The 15,108-nt window shown below is 43.7% G+C and overlaps 1 protein-coding gene across 1 annotated transcript in view; it reads left to right on the top strand.

The window, feature by feature from the left end:
* TERT (telomerase reverse transcriptase) overlaps positions 1–14,429 on the top strand; it is a 205,528-nt gene extending 191,099 nt beyond the window's left edge. Inside the window, exons 14-16 of the mRNA XM_073678343.1 lie at positions 1,527–1,651; positions 12,127–12,264; positions 14,040–14,429. Of these exons, the coding sequence (XP_073534444.1) occupies positions 1,527–1,651; positions 12,127–12,264; positions 14,040–14,143 (367 nt within the window). The 3' untranslated portion in view covers positions 14,144–14,429. The remainder of the gene's footprint in view (positions 1–1,526; positions 1,652–12,126; positions 12,265–14,039) is intronic.
* Positions 14,430–15,108: the final 679 nt, after the last annotated feature.

Genomic DNA, 15,108 nt, shown 5'->3' with positions numbered 1-15,108 from the left:
AATTCAGGAATTGTTTTTTTTTTTTAAATTTTATGCTGTTCCGCGTGTGTTAAAATTGACAATGCAGCTTTATTCTTCGGGTCACTACGTTTACAGCGGTACCACATTTATATAGTTTTTCTATGTTTTGGCACTTTTACACAGTAAAAGCTATTTTATAGAAAATATTATTTTTTTTATCGCTTTATTCTGAGAGCTATAACTTTTTTATTTTTCGGCTGATGGAGCTGTATGGTGGCTTGTTTTTTGCAGAACAAGATAGCGTTTTCAGCAGTCCCATTTTTATTTATATTCATCTTTTTGATCTTGTGTTATTCCATTTTTTGTTTGGCGGTATGATGATAAAGCATTGTTTTTTGCTTCGTTTTTTTTTTTTTTACCGTGTTTACTGAAGGAGCTAACTAGTGGGACAGTTTTATAGGTCAGGTCGTTCCGGACGTGGTGATACCAAATATGTGTACTTTTATTGTTTTTTTTTTCATAATATTTATTGATGGGTACATTATATTTTTATTTTTGGTGGATTATTTTTTACATTTTTTTTTTTCACTTTCTGACACTTTTTTTTACTTTTATTCTTTGTCTATGGGACTTTCACTTTTTTTATTCTGATCGCCTGTATAGCATAGGAATGGAGCACCATCCCTGTGCTTTTACAGGCTGTCAGCGCTGCAGATGCAGAAGATTCTTTGGTCATGCACTGCGCATGACCAAAATATCTTCCTGCTGTCTGGTGACCCGGATGTTGTCATGACTACATTAAATTGTCATGGCAACATCCGGGAAGCCGCGGCAGACATAGCTGGACGCCGGCAGGAGAGTTGAGTATCTCGATCACCTCCCCTTGCCCCCGCAATCGACTTTGATCGCAGCATTGCGGGGGTTAATGTGCCGGGAGCACTCCCTGCACATAGCACCGGGTGTCAGCTGTGACTGTCAGCTGACACCCGGCGGCGATCGCGCCCGCGCAGCCTGTGTGCAGGTGCGATCTCAATGACGTACTAATACGTATCAGGCTCTTAAAGCCCAGGGCGCAGATACGTATTTGTACATCTTGGGCTTTAAAGGGGTTAATGATGTCACCACCAGTCACTGCAGCCGCATCCTCATGATAAGCTCAGTGTGTTCTGACTGCCGGGCTGAGAGGTCACGTTACTCAGGTCACCGCTGAGCAATGCAGCCAGATGTAGCAGAGTTGTTGTTCATCTTGGGACATCATCATTATGGATTAACGGCAGAAAGGTGGGGATTAGTTTAATTTTTCATTTTTATGTTAATAAATGGGGAAAAAGAGGGGATTTGTAAGGGAGTGTTTGGTTAATAGCGTTTTTTCACGTGACCGGTTCCCTTTAAGCTTAATTGAAGACAGTAATAAAAAATCTAATGTTACGTATTCTTTGAATAATTTAATGAAGACATTCCCTGTTTTTATTTGTAATCATTTTTAATGTTAATAAAACTAGAATTTCACATTAGTATACATAAAAAAAAATTTTTAACGTCCTGAATTGTGTTTGCTGTTGTAGGTTCCATGCTTGTGTTCAACAACTTCCATTTAATCAGAGTATAAAGAATAATCCATTGTTCTTTCTCACTGTAATTTCTGACATGGCAGCTTGTTTCTACATTACTTTAAAAGAAAAAAATAAAGGTATGTTATGATATTATACTTCATCATCTCTATGCACTCAATTTTACCAATGTTTCTTGAGTTTTGTATTTACAATGTTCATTGTGTAGTAAAAATGAACTTGCAACATGAATCTCCAGAGCGTAGGAGTAGCAATACCAAACTTGTCCATTTTTCTGTGTTTTTTTTACCTATTATTAGTTTAGTGGTAAAAAGTAATACTCTGAAATGTATAAAAAAAATATTTGTGTTACCATAATCTGTGACACATAACTTTTTTTTATTTTTCTATCAATGTACCTGTGAGTGGTTTTTTTTCTGCTGAGCTGAAGTTTTTATTCATGCCACGTGGTTCATATCATATTCTGATTACCTTTTAACCCATTTTTTTGTTAAACAGGATGATATCAAATTTTTTTTTTTTTAATGACTTTATTTTTGAAGTGGGTGATTTAAACTTTTGTATATTTTTTACTTTTTTTTTTTACTGCTTATACTATATAGTGCAATAACACAGTATTGCAGTATTTAGTAATAGATTAGAGCATTGATCAGTGCAGGCGCCGGACAGCTTCAGAGCTGTATATTAACCCCCTTCTCTGCAGGTTAGCATTTTTTTATATGACAGGTTCCCTTTAAAAAGGGACTATGAAGGCACTTTAGGAATAATTTGACACATTGCAAGTACAATCTATGAAAATTTTCATCACCCCCTACCTGTTATAAGTTGATGGGTTAAACATATTATATTGCTCATGGAGGAGATTATAGGTGAGGATGACAATAGAAAAAACTATTTATTTGATATCCCTGGTTTTAGTTCATGTCCTTCCCGGCCTTCTCATACTGGTTGAGAAGTGGTTGACAAAATCCCCAATTGTACGCTGTTTGACAACCTCCCTTAATAATAACATAATCTTTATTTTTATATAGCTCTAACATATTCCATAGCGCTTTACATACATTATCGTCGCTGTCCCCATCGGGGCTCACAATCTAGATTCCCTATCAGTATGTCTTTGGAGTGTGGGAGGAAACCGGAGAACCCGGAGGAAACCCGCGCAAACACGGGGAGAACATACAAACTCCTTGCAGATGTTGTCCTTGGTGGGATTGAACCCAGGACCCCAGCGCTGCAGTGCTAGCCACTGCGCCACCGTGCCTCCCTTTTTTGTTTATCCATACCCTTACCCTCTTCCTTGTGCTGTCTGTTTCTCTATTACTTTGTTTATACAATCTGGAGATTTTGTCCTGAAAGGGAATCTGTCAGGTCATTTTTGCGTACCCTACTAAAGGTATCCTGAAATAGGGCTTGGGCAGCCCTTTCAGGATATGCAACTTTTATTTTTGAATGTTACGCTAAGCACCGGCAAGTCAAACGTATGTTAAAGAGGTTGTCCACTACTTTAGCATTGATGAGCTATCCATCAATGCTAAAGTAGTGAACAACCTCTTAAATGCAAATTGAATATCCACCCCTTCTTTCGCCCACCCCTCTGCACAGACGTCAGTGATTGGGTTCAGTCAGACTGTCGTATTACTCGCCCAAATATTTCATCACAATCCCCAGAGTGGTCGTCTGCTCTCCTGACCTGAGGGTGACAACTGCATAGAAGTACATGCTGTTATGCTTAGGTCAGGAGATCTGACTGCCAGTCCGAGGATTGCGATGTAATCCTCCTCGGGAATACGGCAGTCTGACTGAATAAACTGAACGTACTTCTTAAAATTGCATTCTATTTGAGGAACATTTGTAGTATATAAAAGTACACATGTGCATACAAACTTTGCACATGCCAGCTGAACACTGGATTTTGTAATACATTGATTTTTATAAGCATTATACCTGTTACTTTATACCTACAATTTGAATAACATAATTAACATTTACCATATACAGTCATGGCCGAAAGTGTTGGAACCCTTGAAATTATTCCAGAAAATGAAATATTTTTCCCAGAAAATTATTGCAATTATACATTTTTTGTTAAACACATCTTTCTTTCCTTTGTGTGCATTGGAGTAACACAAAAAAAACTGAGAAAAAGACAAATTAGACATAACTTCACACAAAACCCCCAAAATGGGCCGGACAAAATTGTTGACACCCTCAACTTAATATTTGGTTGCACATCCTTTGAAATAAATAAGTGCAATCAATTGCTTCCTATAACCATCAACAAGCTTCTTACACTTCTCAATTTGAAGTTTTCACCACTCTTCTTTTGCAAACTGCATCAGGTCTCTTATATTTGAAGGGTGCCTTCTCCCAACCTCAAATTTAAAATCTCTCCACAGGTGTTCAATGGGATTTACACTGTGTTCCAAATTGTTATGCAAATAATATTTTCTCAGATTTTCCCAAATTACCTATATGAATTGCAGTCATTGTAATTTTCCAGTCAAATAACTATTAGAGTACAATTGAAAGGTTTTTGTACAAACTGCCTATGATAACAGTATATTTTTAAAAAAATAAAAAACTCAAACTGCACTCAAAATGCATATTCCAAATTATTATGCACAGCAGAGTTTTCAACCTTTTCATTTTAATAAAGAACAAAAAAATGGTCATTTTTGAAATTATAAGCATTAGCAGGTTATTAGAAACTGAAATCAAACAGTTTTCAACTCAAAACTTTATTCTAGGTGGTGTTATATTTGCACATAGGACCCCTTGTTCGAAAGGAGCTTCTGAACTCTCTCGTCCATTGAATTTGTCAGGTTTTGGATGGTTTCTGCTTCAATTGTTTTGCTTGAGGACAGAATAACCTCCCAGAGCTGTTACTTAGATGTGAACTGCCTCCCGCCATCATAGACACTCCTTTTGATGATGCTCCAAAGGTTCTCAATGGGGTTGAGGTCAGGGGAGCATGGGTGCCACACCATAAGTTTGTCCCCTTTTATGCCCACAGCAGCCAGAGATGCAGATGTGTTATGTGCAGCATGAGACGGGTATATTTTAAAAATATACTGTTATCATAGGCAGTTTGTACAAAAACCTTTCAATTGTACTCTAATAGTTATTTGACTGGAAAATTACAATGACTGCAATTCATATAGGTAATTTGGGAAAATCTGAGAAAATATTATTTGCATAATAATTTGGAACACAGTGTAGATCTGGACTCATTGCTTGCCACTTCAGAACCACCCAGCGCTTTGTTTCCATCCATTTCTGGGTGTTTCTTGAAGTATGTTTGGGGTCATTGTCCTGCTGGAAGACCCATTACCTAGGACACAAGCCCAGCTTTCTGACATTGGGCAATACATTGCGACTAGTGTTGAGCGAGCATGCTCGACACTGCTCGGTACTCGCCCGAGTATCTCGCTACTCGGGATGTTCGGCGAGCACCGAGCATTTCCAGGTTACTCGGACGGGAGCTCGGGTCTCCGCCCTGCATGTTTGGCGCTCTTTACAGAGCCAATGAACATGCAGGCATTGCCAGCCAGTCACTGTAATGCTGCAGCCATGTTGTTTGTGGGCATTACAGTGATTGGCTTGCCGTACAGCATCACCTCGAGTATTTAAAACCGGGCGCCGCCATCTTGGACACAGTCGCCCAGGATCAGACAGTGTAGGGTCAGTGCTACTGAGTTAGGGAGAGATATATAGTGCGAAATAGGTAGTGTAGGGTCTCTAAAGCCTGCCAAATCAAACAAACAGTCCTTCTCAGGACTAATATCCATCCCAGATATCAGGCAGTCAGGCTGTATAGGAGACGCAGTGGTTATACCAACAAACACTGTGATACAGTCCTGTGTGCTGCTGCTGGTCAAATTGCTAGACTTTGCTCCAGGTCTCAGGGGCCAGGAAAAATACTTTTTTTTTTTTTTTTCATCTAAATCCTCTATTTTATTTTATTTTTCCTCAGTCAGGCTGTACAAATACCCGTTTTATTAACCTTTTGGTATTTCTCACCCCCCCCCCCCCAAAAAAAAAAAAAAAATTTAGTGTGTCTGTGAGTGTTCAGACACAAATATATCTGTTTAAAAGAGTCTGGTTTCGGCCAGAGAAATAGAACTGTGGTTTTTCTCTTCCACGGTTCTAATCTCCTTTTTTTACCCTTTTTCCATTGATAGTGCGAGTGTAATAAATTTTACTTCATTTACAATGGGCAAGGCACGTGGCAAGGGACGTGGAACTGGACGTTCTGGTGATGGTGCGTGCAGAGGACGGGGCCGTGGCCAAGGTGAAAAAGTGCCACAACCAACAGCCACATCTTCCCGCTCCCACTACTTGACCTAATTAATAGGGAAGCACACAACAACACCAGTATTGCGAACTGATCAATGTGAACAGGTTATTAATTGGATAGCAGATAATACTTCCAGTTACCTGGGCACCACCACCTCCGGTCTGTCTTCCACATGGTCAAGTTTTAGTAGCCGTGAGTCTCGACCTCATACTCCTCCTCACCCTGATGTTCCTTCCTCCCACCATGCCGAGTGTCGTCAGACAGCAACTGATCCCACAGTTTGACACTCTGAAGAGCTGTTCACTGGTCGATTTCCATATTTGTGCCCCTCGCCTGCTCCGCTTGAAGTGGTGGAAGAGGAGATCCCATGTAGCGATGCCCAAATATTTGAACAGCCACGGCCACAGGAAGGCGACACTCGCAATTTGTCACAAGAGGTGGACGATGACGAGACACAATTGCCACGAAGTGAGGAGGAGGATCGTGGTGTGCAAGTGGAAGAGGAGGAGGTGGTGGATGATCTAGTAACTGACCCAACGTGGCAGGAGGACACGCAGAGCGAGGCCAGCAGCACACAGGGGGAGGGAGGCAGAGTACCCCAACAGGCAGGAAGAAGCAGTGTGGTGGCCGCAGACAGAAGGCGAGCAACCGTTCCCCGTAACACCAACGAGAGGGACGTTGCCAGTACAACCGGTAGGTCTTCCAGAGTCTGGAATTTTTTTAAAGACTCTGCTGATAACCCCAAAAAGGCCATTTGTACCACCTGCCATGCCAGCATCAGCAGAGGTGACAAAACTACCAGCCTGACCACCACCAGCATGATCAGGCACATGTCAGCAAAGCACCCGACTTTGTGGGGCGAACTCCAGGGTCCACGGCCAGTGTCAGCGGGTGTCACCACTGCTTCTTCCGCTGTTGTGCGTGTAAGAGAACCCCCTGCTGTGCGTGAAAGGCAATCCCCTGTCCATACTGCATGCAAAGATGCCTCCTCCTCTCAGTCTTCACTTTTTATGGCAGTTTCTCAAGAAACAGCATTAACGTCCACGTCCCATCGCAGCGTTCAATTGTCCATATCCCAGACCTTTGAACGAAAGCGCAAATTCGCAGCCAATGCCCCACAGGCCACAGTCCTAAATTCTCACATTTCACAACTGCTTGCGTTGGAAATGCTGCCTTTCAGGCTGGTGGAGACGGAATCCTTCCGCAATCTTATAGCGGTGGCCGTCCCTCGGTACTCGGTCCCCAGCCGACATTATTTTGCCCGGTGTGCCATCCCCGCACTACACAAGCATGTGTCCCAAAACATCTGCCGTGCCCTCAACAACGCAGTTACTGGGAGAGTCCACCTGACAACGGACACGTGGACAAGTGCTTGTGGCCAGGGACGGTACATCTCCCTGACGGCACACTGGGTAAACATAGTGGAAGCCGGGACCCAGTCGGACCTTGGGACGGAACACATCCTCCCCACACCGAGGATTGCAGGCCCTATGTCAGTCAGAGTTTCCCCCACAGTGTACAGCTCCTGCGCATCATCCTCCTCCTCCTCCTCATGTTCAGCCTCCATCTCAGATATCACCACATCAGTTACAAGCTGGAAGCACTGCAGTACTGCCTCCGCCAAGCGGCAACAGGCAGTGCTGAAACTCATAAGCTTAGGTGATAAACCTCACACTGCTTGTGAGTTGTGGACAGCTGCGAAAGAGCAGGCAGATCTGTGGCTGGGACCGCTGAACGTACATCCAGGCATGGTCGCGTGTGACAAAGGCCGTAACCTGGTGGCGGCTCTGAGGCGAGGCGAGATCACACACGTACCATGCCTGGCTCATGTGCTTAACCTCGTGGTTCAGCGGTTTCTTAAATCGTACCCAGAGTTGCCAGATCTGCTCGTCAAAGTACGCCGCCTGTCAGCTCATTTTCGGAAGTCGGCTACAGCTTCCGCCGCCCTTGCTGTGTTGCAGCAGCGTTTGCAGCTTCCGGCACACCGACTGGTGTGTGATGTCCCCACACGTTGGAACTCTACCCTCCACATGTTGCAAAGGATTTGTGAGCAGAAGAGAGCAGTTGTGGAGTACCAGCTGCAACAAGGCAGTCGATATTTAGGTCAGACTCCACACATAAGACCTCAGGAGTGGACCTGGATGTCTAACATATGTACCATCTTGACAAACTTTGAGGAGTCTACCAAGATGGTGAGTGGCGATGACGCCATCGTTAGCGTCAGCATCCCACTTGTCTGTCTTTTGCAACACTCTCTGCGGAGAATTAAAGAGGAGGCATTGCAGCCAGAGTATGATGAGATGGATCAAGAAGCCGTAGCGGGCGATTACACACAGCCCAGCCTCATCTCATCCCAACGTGCATTGGGGGACAATGAGGGAGAGGAGAAGGAGGAGGAAGAACAGGAGCTTGTATCATGCGCTGCAGACGGTAGTACCTGTACAGCTGTCATACCGTCGGTTCAGCGTGGGTGGCCTGAGGACAGGGGGGAGGAGTAGGAGGAGGAAGAGAGCATGGTCAGTTGTCATCTTGGTGAGGACACGCAAGTCTTGCCAATTACCAGTCTGGCACGCATGGCTGATTTTATGTTACGCTGTCTTAACCGTGTCCCTCGCGTTGTCAAAATATTGGGTGACAGTCATTACTGGTTGGTGACACTTTTAGACCCCCGCTACAAGGAGAACTTTCACTCTTATTCCTGAGGTGGAGAGGTCTACAAAAATGGGGCAGTACCAGAAAGCCCTTGCTGCAGAATGTTAAAAAAATTCCCATCTGAACACGCTAGCGGCAGAGGTCACAGTTCGTTTACCAACCAAGGCGTACAGGCGAGAGAGACGCAACTCCAATCCAGCAGAGGCAGGGGAACACTGTCAACGTTCTGGGACAGTTTTCTGAGACCCGCCCAGCTTACAGGCCCTGAGGCGCGGGGTACTCTCACAAGGAGTGGAGAGTTTCAAAAGATGGTGAGGGAGTACCTTGCCGACCGTACCAGCGTCCTCCGTGATTCCTCTGTGCCTTTTAATTATTGGGTATCCAAGCTGGATACTTGGAATGAACTCGCTCTGTACGCCTTGGAGGTCCTGGCCTGCCCTGCCACTAGCGTGCTATTGGAGCGTGTTTTTAGTTCCGCTGGGGGAATTATAACTGATAAGCGCACTTGCCTGTCAACTGACAATGCTGACAAGCTGACCCTTATCAAAATGAACAAGGGCTGGATTGGGCCAGACTTCTCATCATCACTAAATGACCGCAGAGTAACATAAAGTCAAATCCACTGTGTTATTTCGGGAGGTATATTCCCATGCACCGCTTCACACCCACACATGGGTATATGCTTCCTCATTTCGGCTGTTTTTTGCTCTTCTCCTTATCCTCAGCCTCCACCACCACTATACCACCAGGGTGACCTTGGTCCGTGTTGCCAGCTTTGCAAGTTCCTCCGTCCTAATTTTCGGCAGCTTTTGCTTAGAAGGCATAGGCAAAGACTATGTGAGACCCACTCCCCAATAATGGGAATAATGTTTTTAATATGCTGTGCTGCATGGCTCTTGTAAGGGGCATTAAAACCTTCTTGTTAACCTACTGTGACCTCCACGTCTCTTCCACGGGGCATTGATATTGTCTTTTTATTCCACTGCGACCTCCACCACTCTTCCAAGAGGCATTAAAACCGTCTTGTTAAGCTACTGTGACCTCCACGTCTCTTCCACAGGACATTGATATTGATATATAAGACGCCCCCATTACTAACCGCGTGGTTAAATGGTCGCCGCTTTTTCAATAAAAGAAACTGCCAGAATAAAGTATTTTAATGAAATAAAAAACACACGGTTCTACAATTTTTCTTTATTACACGTCTCGGCGAAGCCCTCAATCTCTTGAAAAAAATGTAAAAAGACAAACAACAATATCCCTCACCTGTCCGCCGTCAACAATGCAGTCCATGATCATGACTGTCCCACAACGATCCGGATCATTTCTACAGCAATGACATCAGCCATCACTGATGTCACAGCTGTAGAATACAGCACTGTATATTGACAGGGGTGTAAAATCATCCCCTGTCAGTATACAGTGCTGCAGGGGGTCACTGGGGTTCATCAGCTGAAGATCAGCTGGTGAGCTAGAGACCGTGGGAACATTCTTTTGAAGGTTCCCACGGCAAGCATCAGCTGATCAGTCATGATTGCTGCCGGCACTGATCACCTGATGGTCACGCGACCATCAGGTGATTAATGACGTCGCCTCAGGTCCTGGAAGTACACTGCGGGGCGCGAGCCCGCACCCTGCAGTGTACCGCGATCCGCCGAAGAGGAAGCAGCGCCAAGGAGGACACCAGGGGCCACCGGACAGGTGAGTACGAAGGCTTTTGTTTTTTAACTTTCACTTTTTTATTCTTTTCTTTTTTTACTGGCGCTGGCACGCGGACTGGGAGGAGCAGGCTGCTGCTTCTCCCATCCACGATGCTCTCGCTGTTATCAACCAGAGCAGCGGTCGGATGAGAGTAGTAGCAGCCTCCTCTCCTGACCCGGGTACCAGCCGCAGCATGATTACGGCGCGATTTTGCCCCTATTGATTTACATTGAAAAGCAGCAAATCCACATGTATAGATATTATACATGCAGGTTTGCTGCGATTCAATGCAAGTCAATGGGCGCGATTTCGCCTCAAAATCGCGCCTGAATTGGTTGTGCTGTGGTTTGTGCCCCAATTATAATCCGCAGCGGAAATTTCCGCATCATGTGCACAGCACATGCGGATTATCATTGCTCTACATGGCAGACCTATTACTAAGCAGTTTTAATGCGTTTCTGTGGCGGTGTACGCATAAAACCGCATTGAGTGAACTCAGCCTTACCCTAGTAAAAATGTATCATTTTAGCTTAAAGAAAAATTTTTGTTGGAAAAATATAATTTTTAATTTACACTGCCCAATGTTATAACATTCTATTCTAAGCATCTATGGGTTCAAGTTACTCATCATAGCCGTCGATGAATTCCTTGAGTGGTGTAGTTTCCATAACAGTGTAATTTGAGGAGAGGATCTGCTGTTTTGACAACCAGGGGACTCTGCAAATGCAGCATGGCATCTGCAGTCTATTCCAGACAAATTTGCACTGCAAAAGTCCAACAGCACTCTTTCAGAGCTCTGTGTGCACAAATATTCCAACCAAATACGTGATATTTGCATACTCAGGAGAAATTCTCTCTTACCCTTATAAAAATTGGAAAATTGGGGTTAAAACTACATTAATAATATATATAAAAAAGTCAATGTTTCCTTTCACTTTGCACAAATTTCTGTGAAGCACATAAAGGGTTATCTCATTTTCTGAATGATATTTTGAATATCTTCAGGGGTGTAGTTTTCCCTAAAAAAAAAAATCACAGGTTTTGTAAATTTCACTGAAAATGTAAAAAAAATGCTGCTAAATTTTTAAGCCTTCTAATATTCTAACAAAAACAGACTTTTCAAAAATTATGTTGATGTAAAGTATACAAGCATTCCAGAGTAATTACCATATAAAGTGTTACAGAGGTCCCAGAAAACTGGCGTAAAACACTGAAAAGTCACAAAATTTTTGCGCAACCTCATGTTGCAACTTTTGGTGTTTTGCCACCCTTGCCAAAATGGTCTGGGTGGGGTTTGCCGACGCCCACTTATCTAATTTATGGCTAGAAGTGGTGATGTGCACATCACTTTTAATACTGCACCGCTCCCCCTCATTTAGACCAGCGTGAACAATGGCAGTCTCCATACATCAAGGCCTGGTTTGAAAAATTTGGCCTATTCAAAAAGATGAAAACTGGCTTTGATTTTGTCTCAAGTAAAAACAAATGATCCAATGTATAAACATCTTAGAAAAGAAATACTATTCTCTTGACAGAGTGGCAGCAGAAGGGCCAGTGAAGGATAGCAATAAGTATGCACCTTCATTATAACCTAGCTTTGTGAAAAAAATGTTTTATGTATTGTTGTCATTTGTGTGTCAGGTTAAAGTTCCATGGTAATATGATGAGGTTCATGTATTACTTTCAAAAGGAAACTTCACTTGTTTTAAAGGAGGAGAAATTTAACAATGTATTGGTCACGAAATTTCTAATAAATTAGAACATTTTGAAATACTCCATAATAGTTAAGTCTTCATCCCCATGATTCTTATACACGTTCATAGTTATAGCATTAGTTGCTGCTTTGACTTTGATATGCAGTAACAATATGTTTTTAATTAGTTTTCTATTTGTGTGTACTTTTCTACAGTAGCCTCTAAAATACAGTTGTGTTATTATCTGCAGATTTTATTCTTGGGACCAAAAATGCTTCTGGACCATTTCCTTTTGAATCAGCCCAATGGCTCAATTCTCAAGCATTTCTTACAAAGCTGTCAAATCATAAGTCATTGTACAAGATACTGCTTGTCCCTCTTTGCCATTGTAAGTAGATTATTTAACAGTGGTTTTTGTCCAACCATGTCTCTAGGCAGGCACGTGCTCTGTCAGAATGCTACACATTTGCCATATTTTTCGAACTATAAGACACACTGGACCATAAGACGCACCTAGGTTTTAGAGGAGGAAAATAGATAAAAAACTTGAAGCAAAAAAATGTGGTCATGATGCCCTGTTAAGGGGGAGGGGGTCTGCTGCTGACACTGTTATAGAGGTAATATCCCCCAATTCTGTTAATATCCCCCATCCTGGTATATATGGCCCCCTCCTTCCTGTTATACGTGGCCCTCATCCCCATCCCGGTATGTATGGCCCCCCTCATCCCGATATGTATGGCCCCCTCCTCATCCCCATCCCGGTATGTATGGCCCCCCTGTCATCCCTGTATGTATGGTCTCCTTCATCCTGGTATGTATGGCCCCTTTCATCCCTCTTCCTGGTATTTATGGCCCACTCATCCCTGTATGTATGGCCTCCTTCATCCTGGTATGCTTGGCACCCCCTAATCACCATCACGCTGCACAGGAAAAAAATAAACAATTATACTTACCTCCTCTCTCCTTCAGTGCTGCGTCCTGCTCTGTTGCCGACAGGGTTCTCACTGTGTGAGCCGTGCATGGCGTCCCTTCCATGCATCCTCACGCAGCGAGATGCTCTGCCGGAATAGTCACTGCTCCCCACACCGGGACTGTGTGCGTGGGGAGCACTGACCATTCATTCTCCCCAATAGCGTGCATACTGTAGCCGCAGCGTGGCTCCTGGTATGTATGGCACCATTCATTGCTGTATGTATGCCCCCCCCCTCATCCCTCATCCCGGTCTGTATGGCCCCCTCATACCTCTTCCTGGTATGTATGGCACCCATCATGCCTGTATGTATGGTTCCCCTCATCCTGGTATGCTTGGCACCCCCTGATCCTCGTCACGCTGCACAGATAAAAAAATAAACAATTATACTCACCTCCTCTCTCCTCCAGTGCTGTGTCCCGCTCTGTGCCGGAATAGTCATTGCTCCCCACGCCGGGAGTCTGTGAGTGGGGAGCAGTGACCATTCATTCTCCCTAATAGCGCGCACACTGTAGCCGCAGCGCGGCTCCTGCTGCGCTCGGCTGTCAGCGTGCCCGCTATTAAAGTCCATGAATATTCTCCACACCCATGGGAGTGATGAATATTCATGGGCTTTAATAGCAAGCACACTGACAGCCGAGCGCAGCAGGAGCCGCGCTGCGGCTACAGTGTGCGCGCTATTAGGGAGATTAAATGGTCATTGCTGCCTCCTGTGCCCCGCTACTCTGCCACTGTCGCTTCCCCCACATTCCCCATCACCTGCAGCCACAGTATTTATGTATATCGGCCTATAAGACTTATCCCCCACTTTCCTCCAAAATTTTGTAAGAAAAAAGTGCGTCTTATAGTCCGAAAAATACGGTAATATGCAACATAGTACAAGCCTTTTAAATATCTAGGTGTAATATTTTATTTTATTTTATTGCTTAGGGATACTTGACTTCAGATGACTGAGAAACGCTGATCACTCACAAGATATTGTAGCTCAACTATAAATATTTTAATAGAATTTAGAGATGGTCTTCAAATGAAATTCTCACTATTGTCAAAGATGTAACTGTGATAAGTATAATTAGAATTGGTCAGTTGTGTATCGCTTTTTTTTTTCTTAATATCTCATATCAGAATGATTGGCTTACATACATTTTCCCCTAAAAGTGCAAAATTGATAAACCGTACCCCTTTCTCTTTAGGCAAAAAACAACTTTCTAGAATGCTTCCAAAAGAAACAGTTGGCCTTCTTAAAGAAGTGACTGATGCATCCTTTCATAAAGATTTTTCAACAATAATGGACTAACTCAACTCCAAGTGTGTCATATTGAAAATATTATATTTTGTCACAGATGGACATTGTAGTGAATGTGTAAATAAAATGTATGTGTTTCTATGTGTGTCCTCATTTAATATTTTTAGGTGTTTAAAAATAGGGTCTCTTGGCTGCTTCTCTAATTAGTGCCCCAGTGGCCGTCCTGTCTGAACCCGTCCCAGTGGCCGTCCTGTCTGAACCCGTCCCAGTGGCCGTCCTGTCTGAACCCGTCCCAGTGGCCGTCCTGTCTGAACCCGTCCCAGTGGCCGTCCTGTCTGAACCCGTCCCAGTGGCCGTCCTGCCCTGTCTAAACGTTGTTGACCCTTGGGGTCAGCTGCTACTGCTGGATGCCCTCTGGAATGGCACCTGGCTGCTACCTGCTGCACAAGCCTGACCTCACCACTAGAGGCTCCAGCGAACACCAAGGTAACTGCTTAGTTACGCCCCTACAGGGTAAGTCCGGTCTGTGGCACAGTGAGTCTATGAACCACGTGCGCTACCTTGGAGCACAACACTTCCATTTTTAGATGATGGATTGGACAGTGCTCCATGAGATGTTCAAAGCTTGGACTATTTTTTTCATAACTTAACCCTGGTTTGGTCTTCTCCGCAACTTTATCCCTGACATGCCTGGTGCGTTGCTTGGTTTTCATGATGCTGTTTGATCCCTAATGTTCTCAAACAAACCTCTGAAAGCCTTCACAGAACAGCTACACTTATACAGAGAATAAATTACACACAGGTGGACTCAATTTACTATTTGTATATGATCTGGAGGCAATTAGTCACTCAGGATTTTATTTAGGGGTATCAGACTACAGGGGGCAGAATAGAAATGTACTTTGCAATTTTCAGATTTATATTTTTTAATTAGAAAACATGTATCATTTCCTTTACACTTCACAATTACTTGCAACTTTGTGCTGGTATATCAAATAAAATCGCAACAAAATACA

Source organism: Phyllobates terribilis, unplaced genomic scaffold (assembly GCF_046119375.1).
Source record: "Phyllobates terribilis strain yellow unplaced genomic scaffold, ASM4611937v1 Scaffold_4__5_contigs__length_816908805, whole genome shotgun sequence".
NCBI lineage: Eukaryota > Metazoa > Chordata > Amphibia > Anura > Dendrobatidae > Phyllobates > Phyllobates terribilis.
This window is presented reverse-complemented; position numbering and strand designations above follow the sequence as displayed.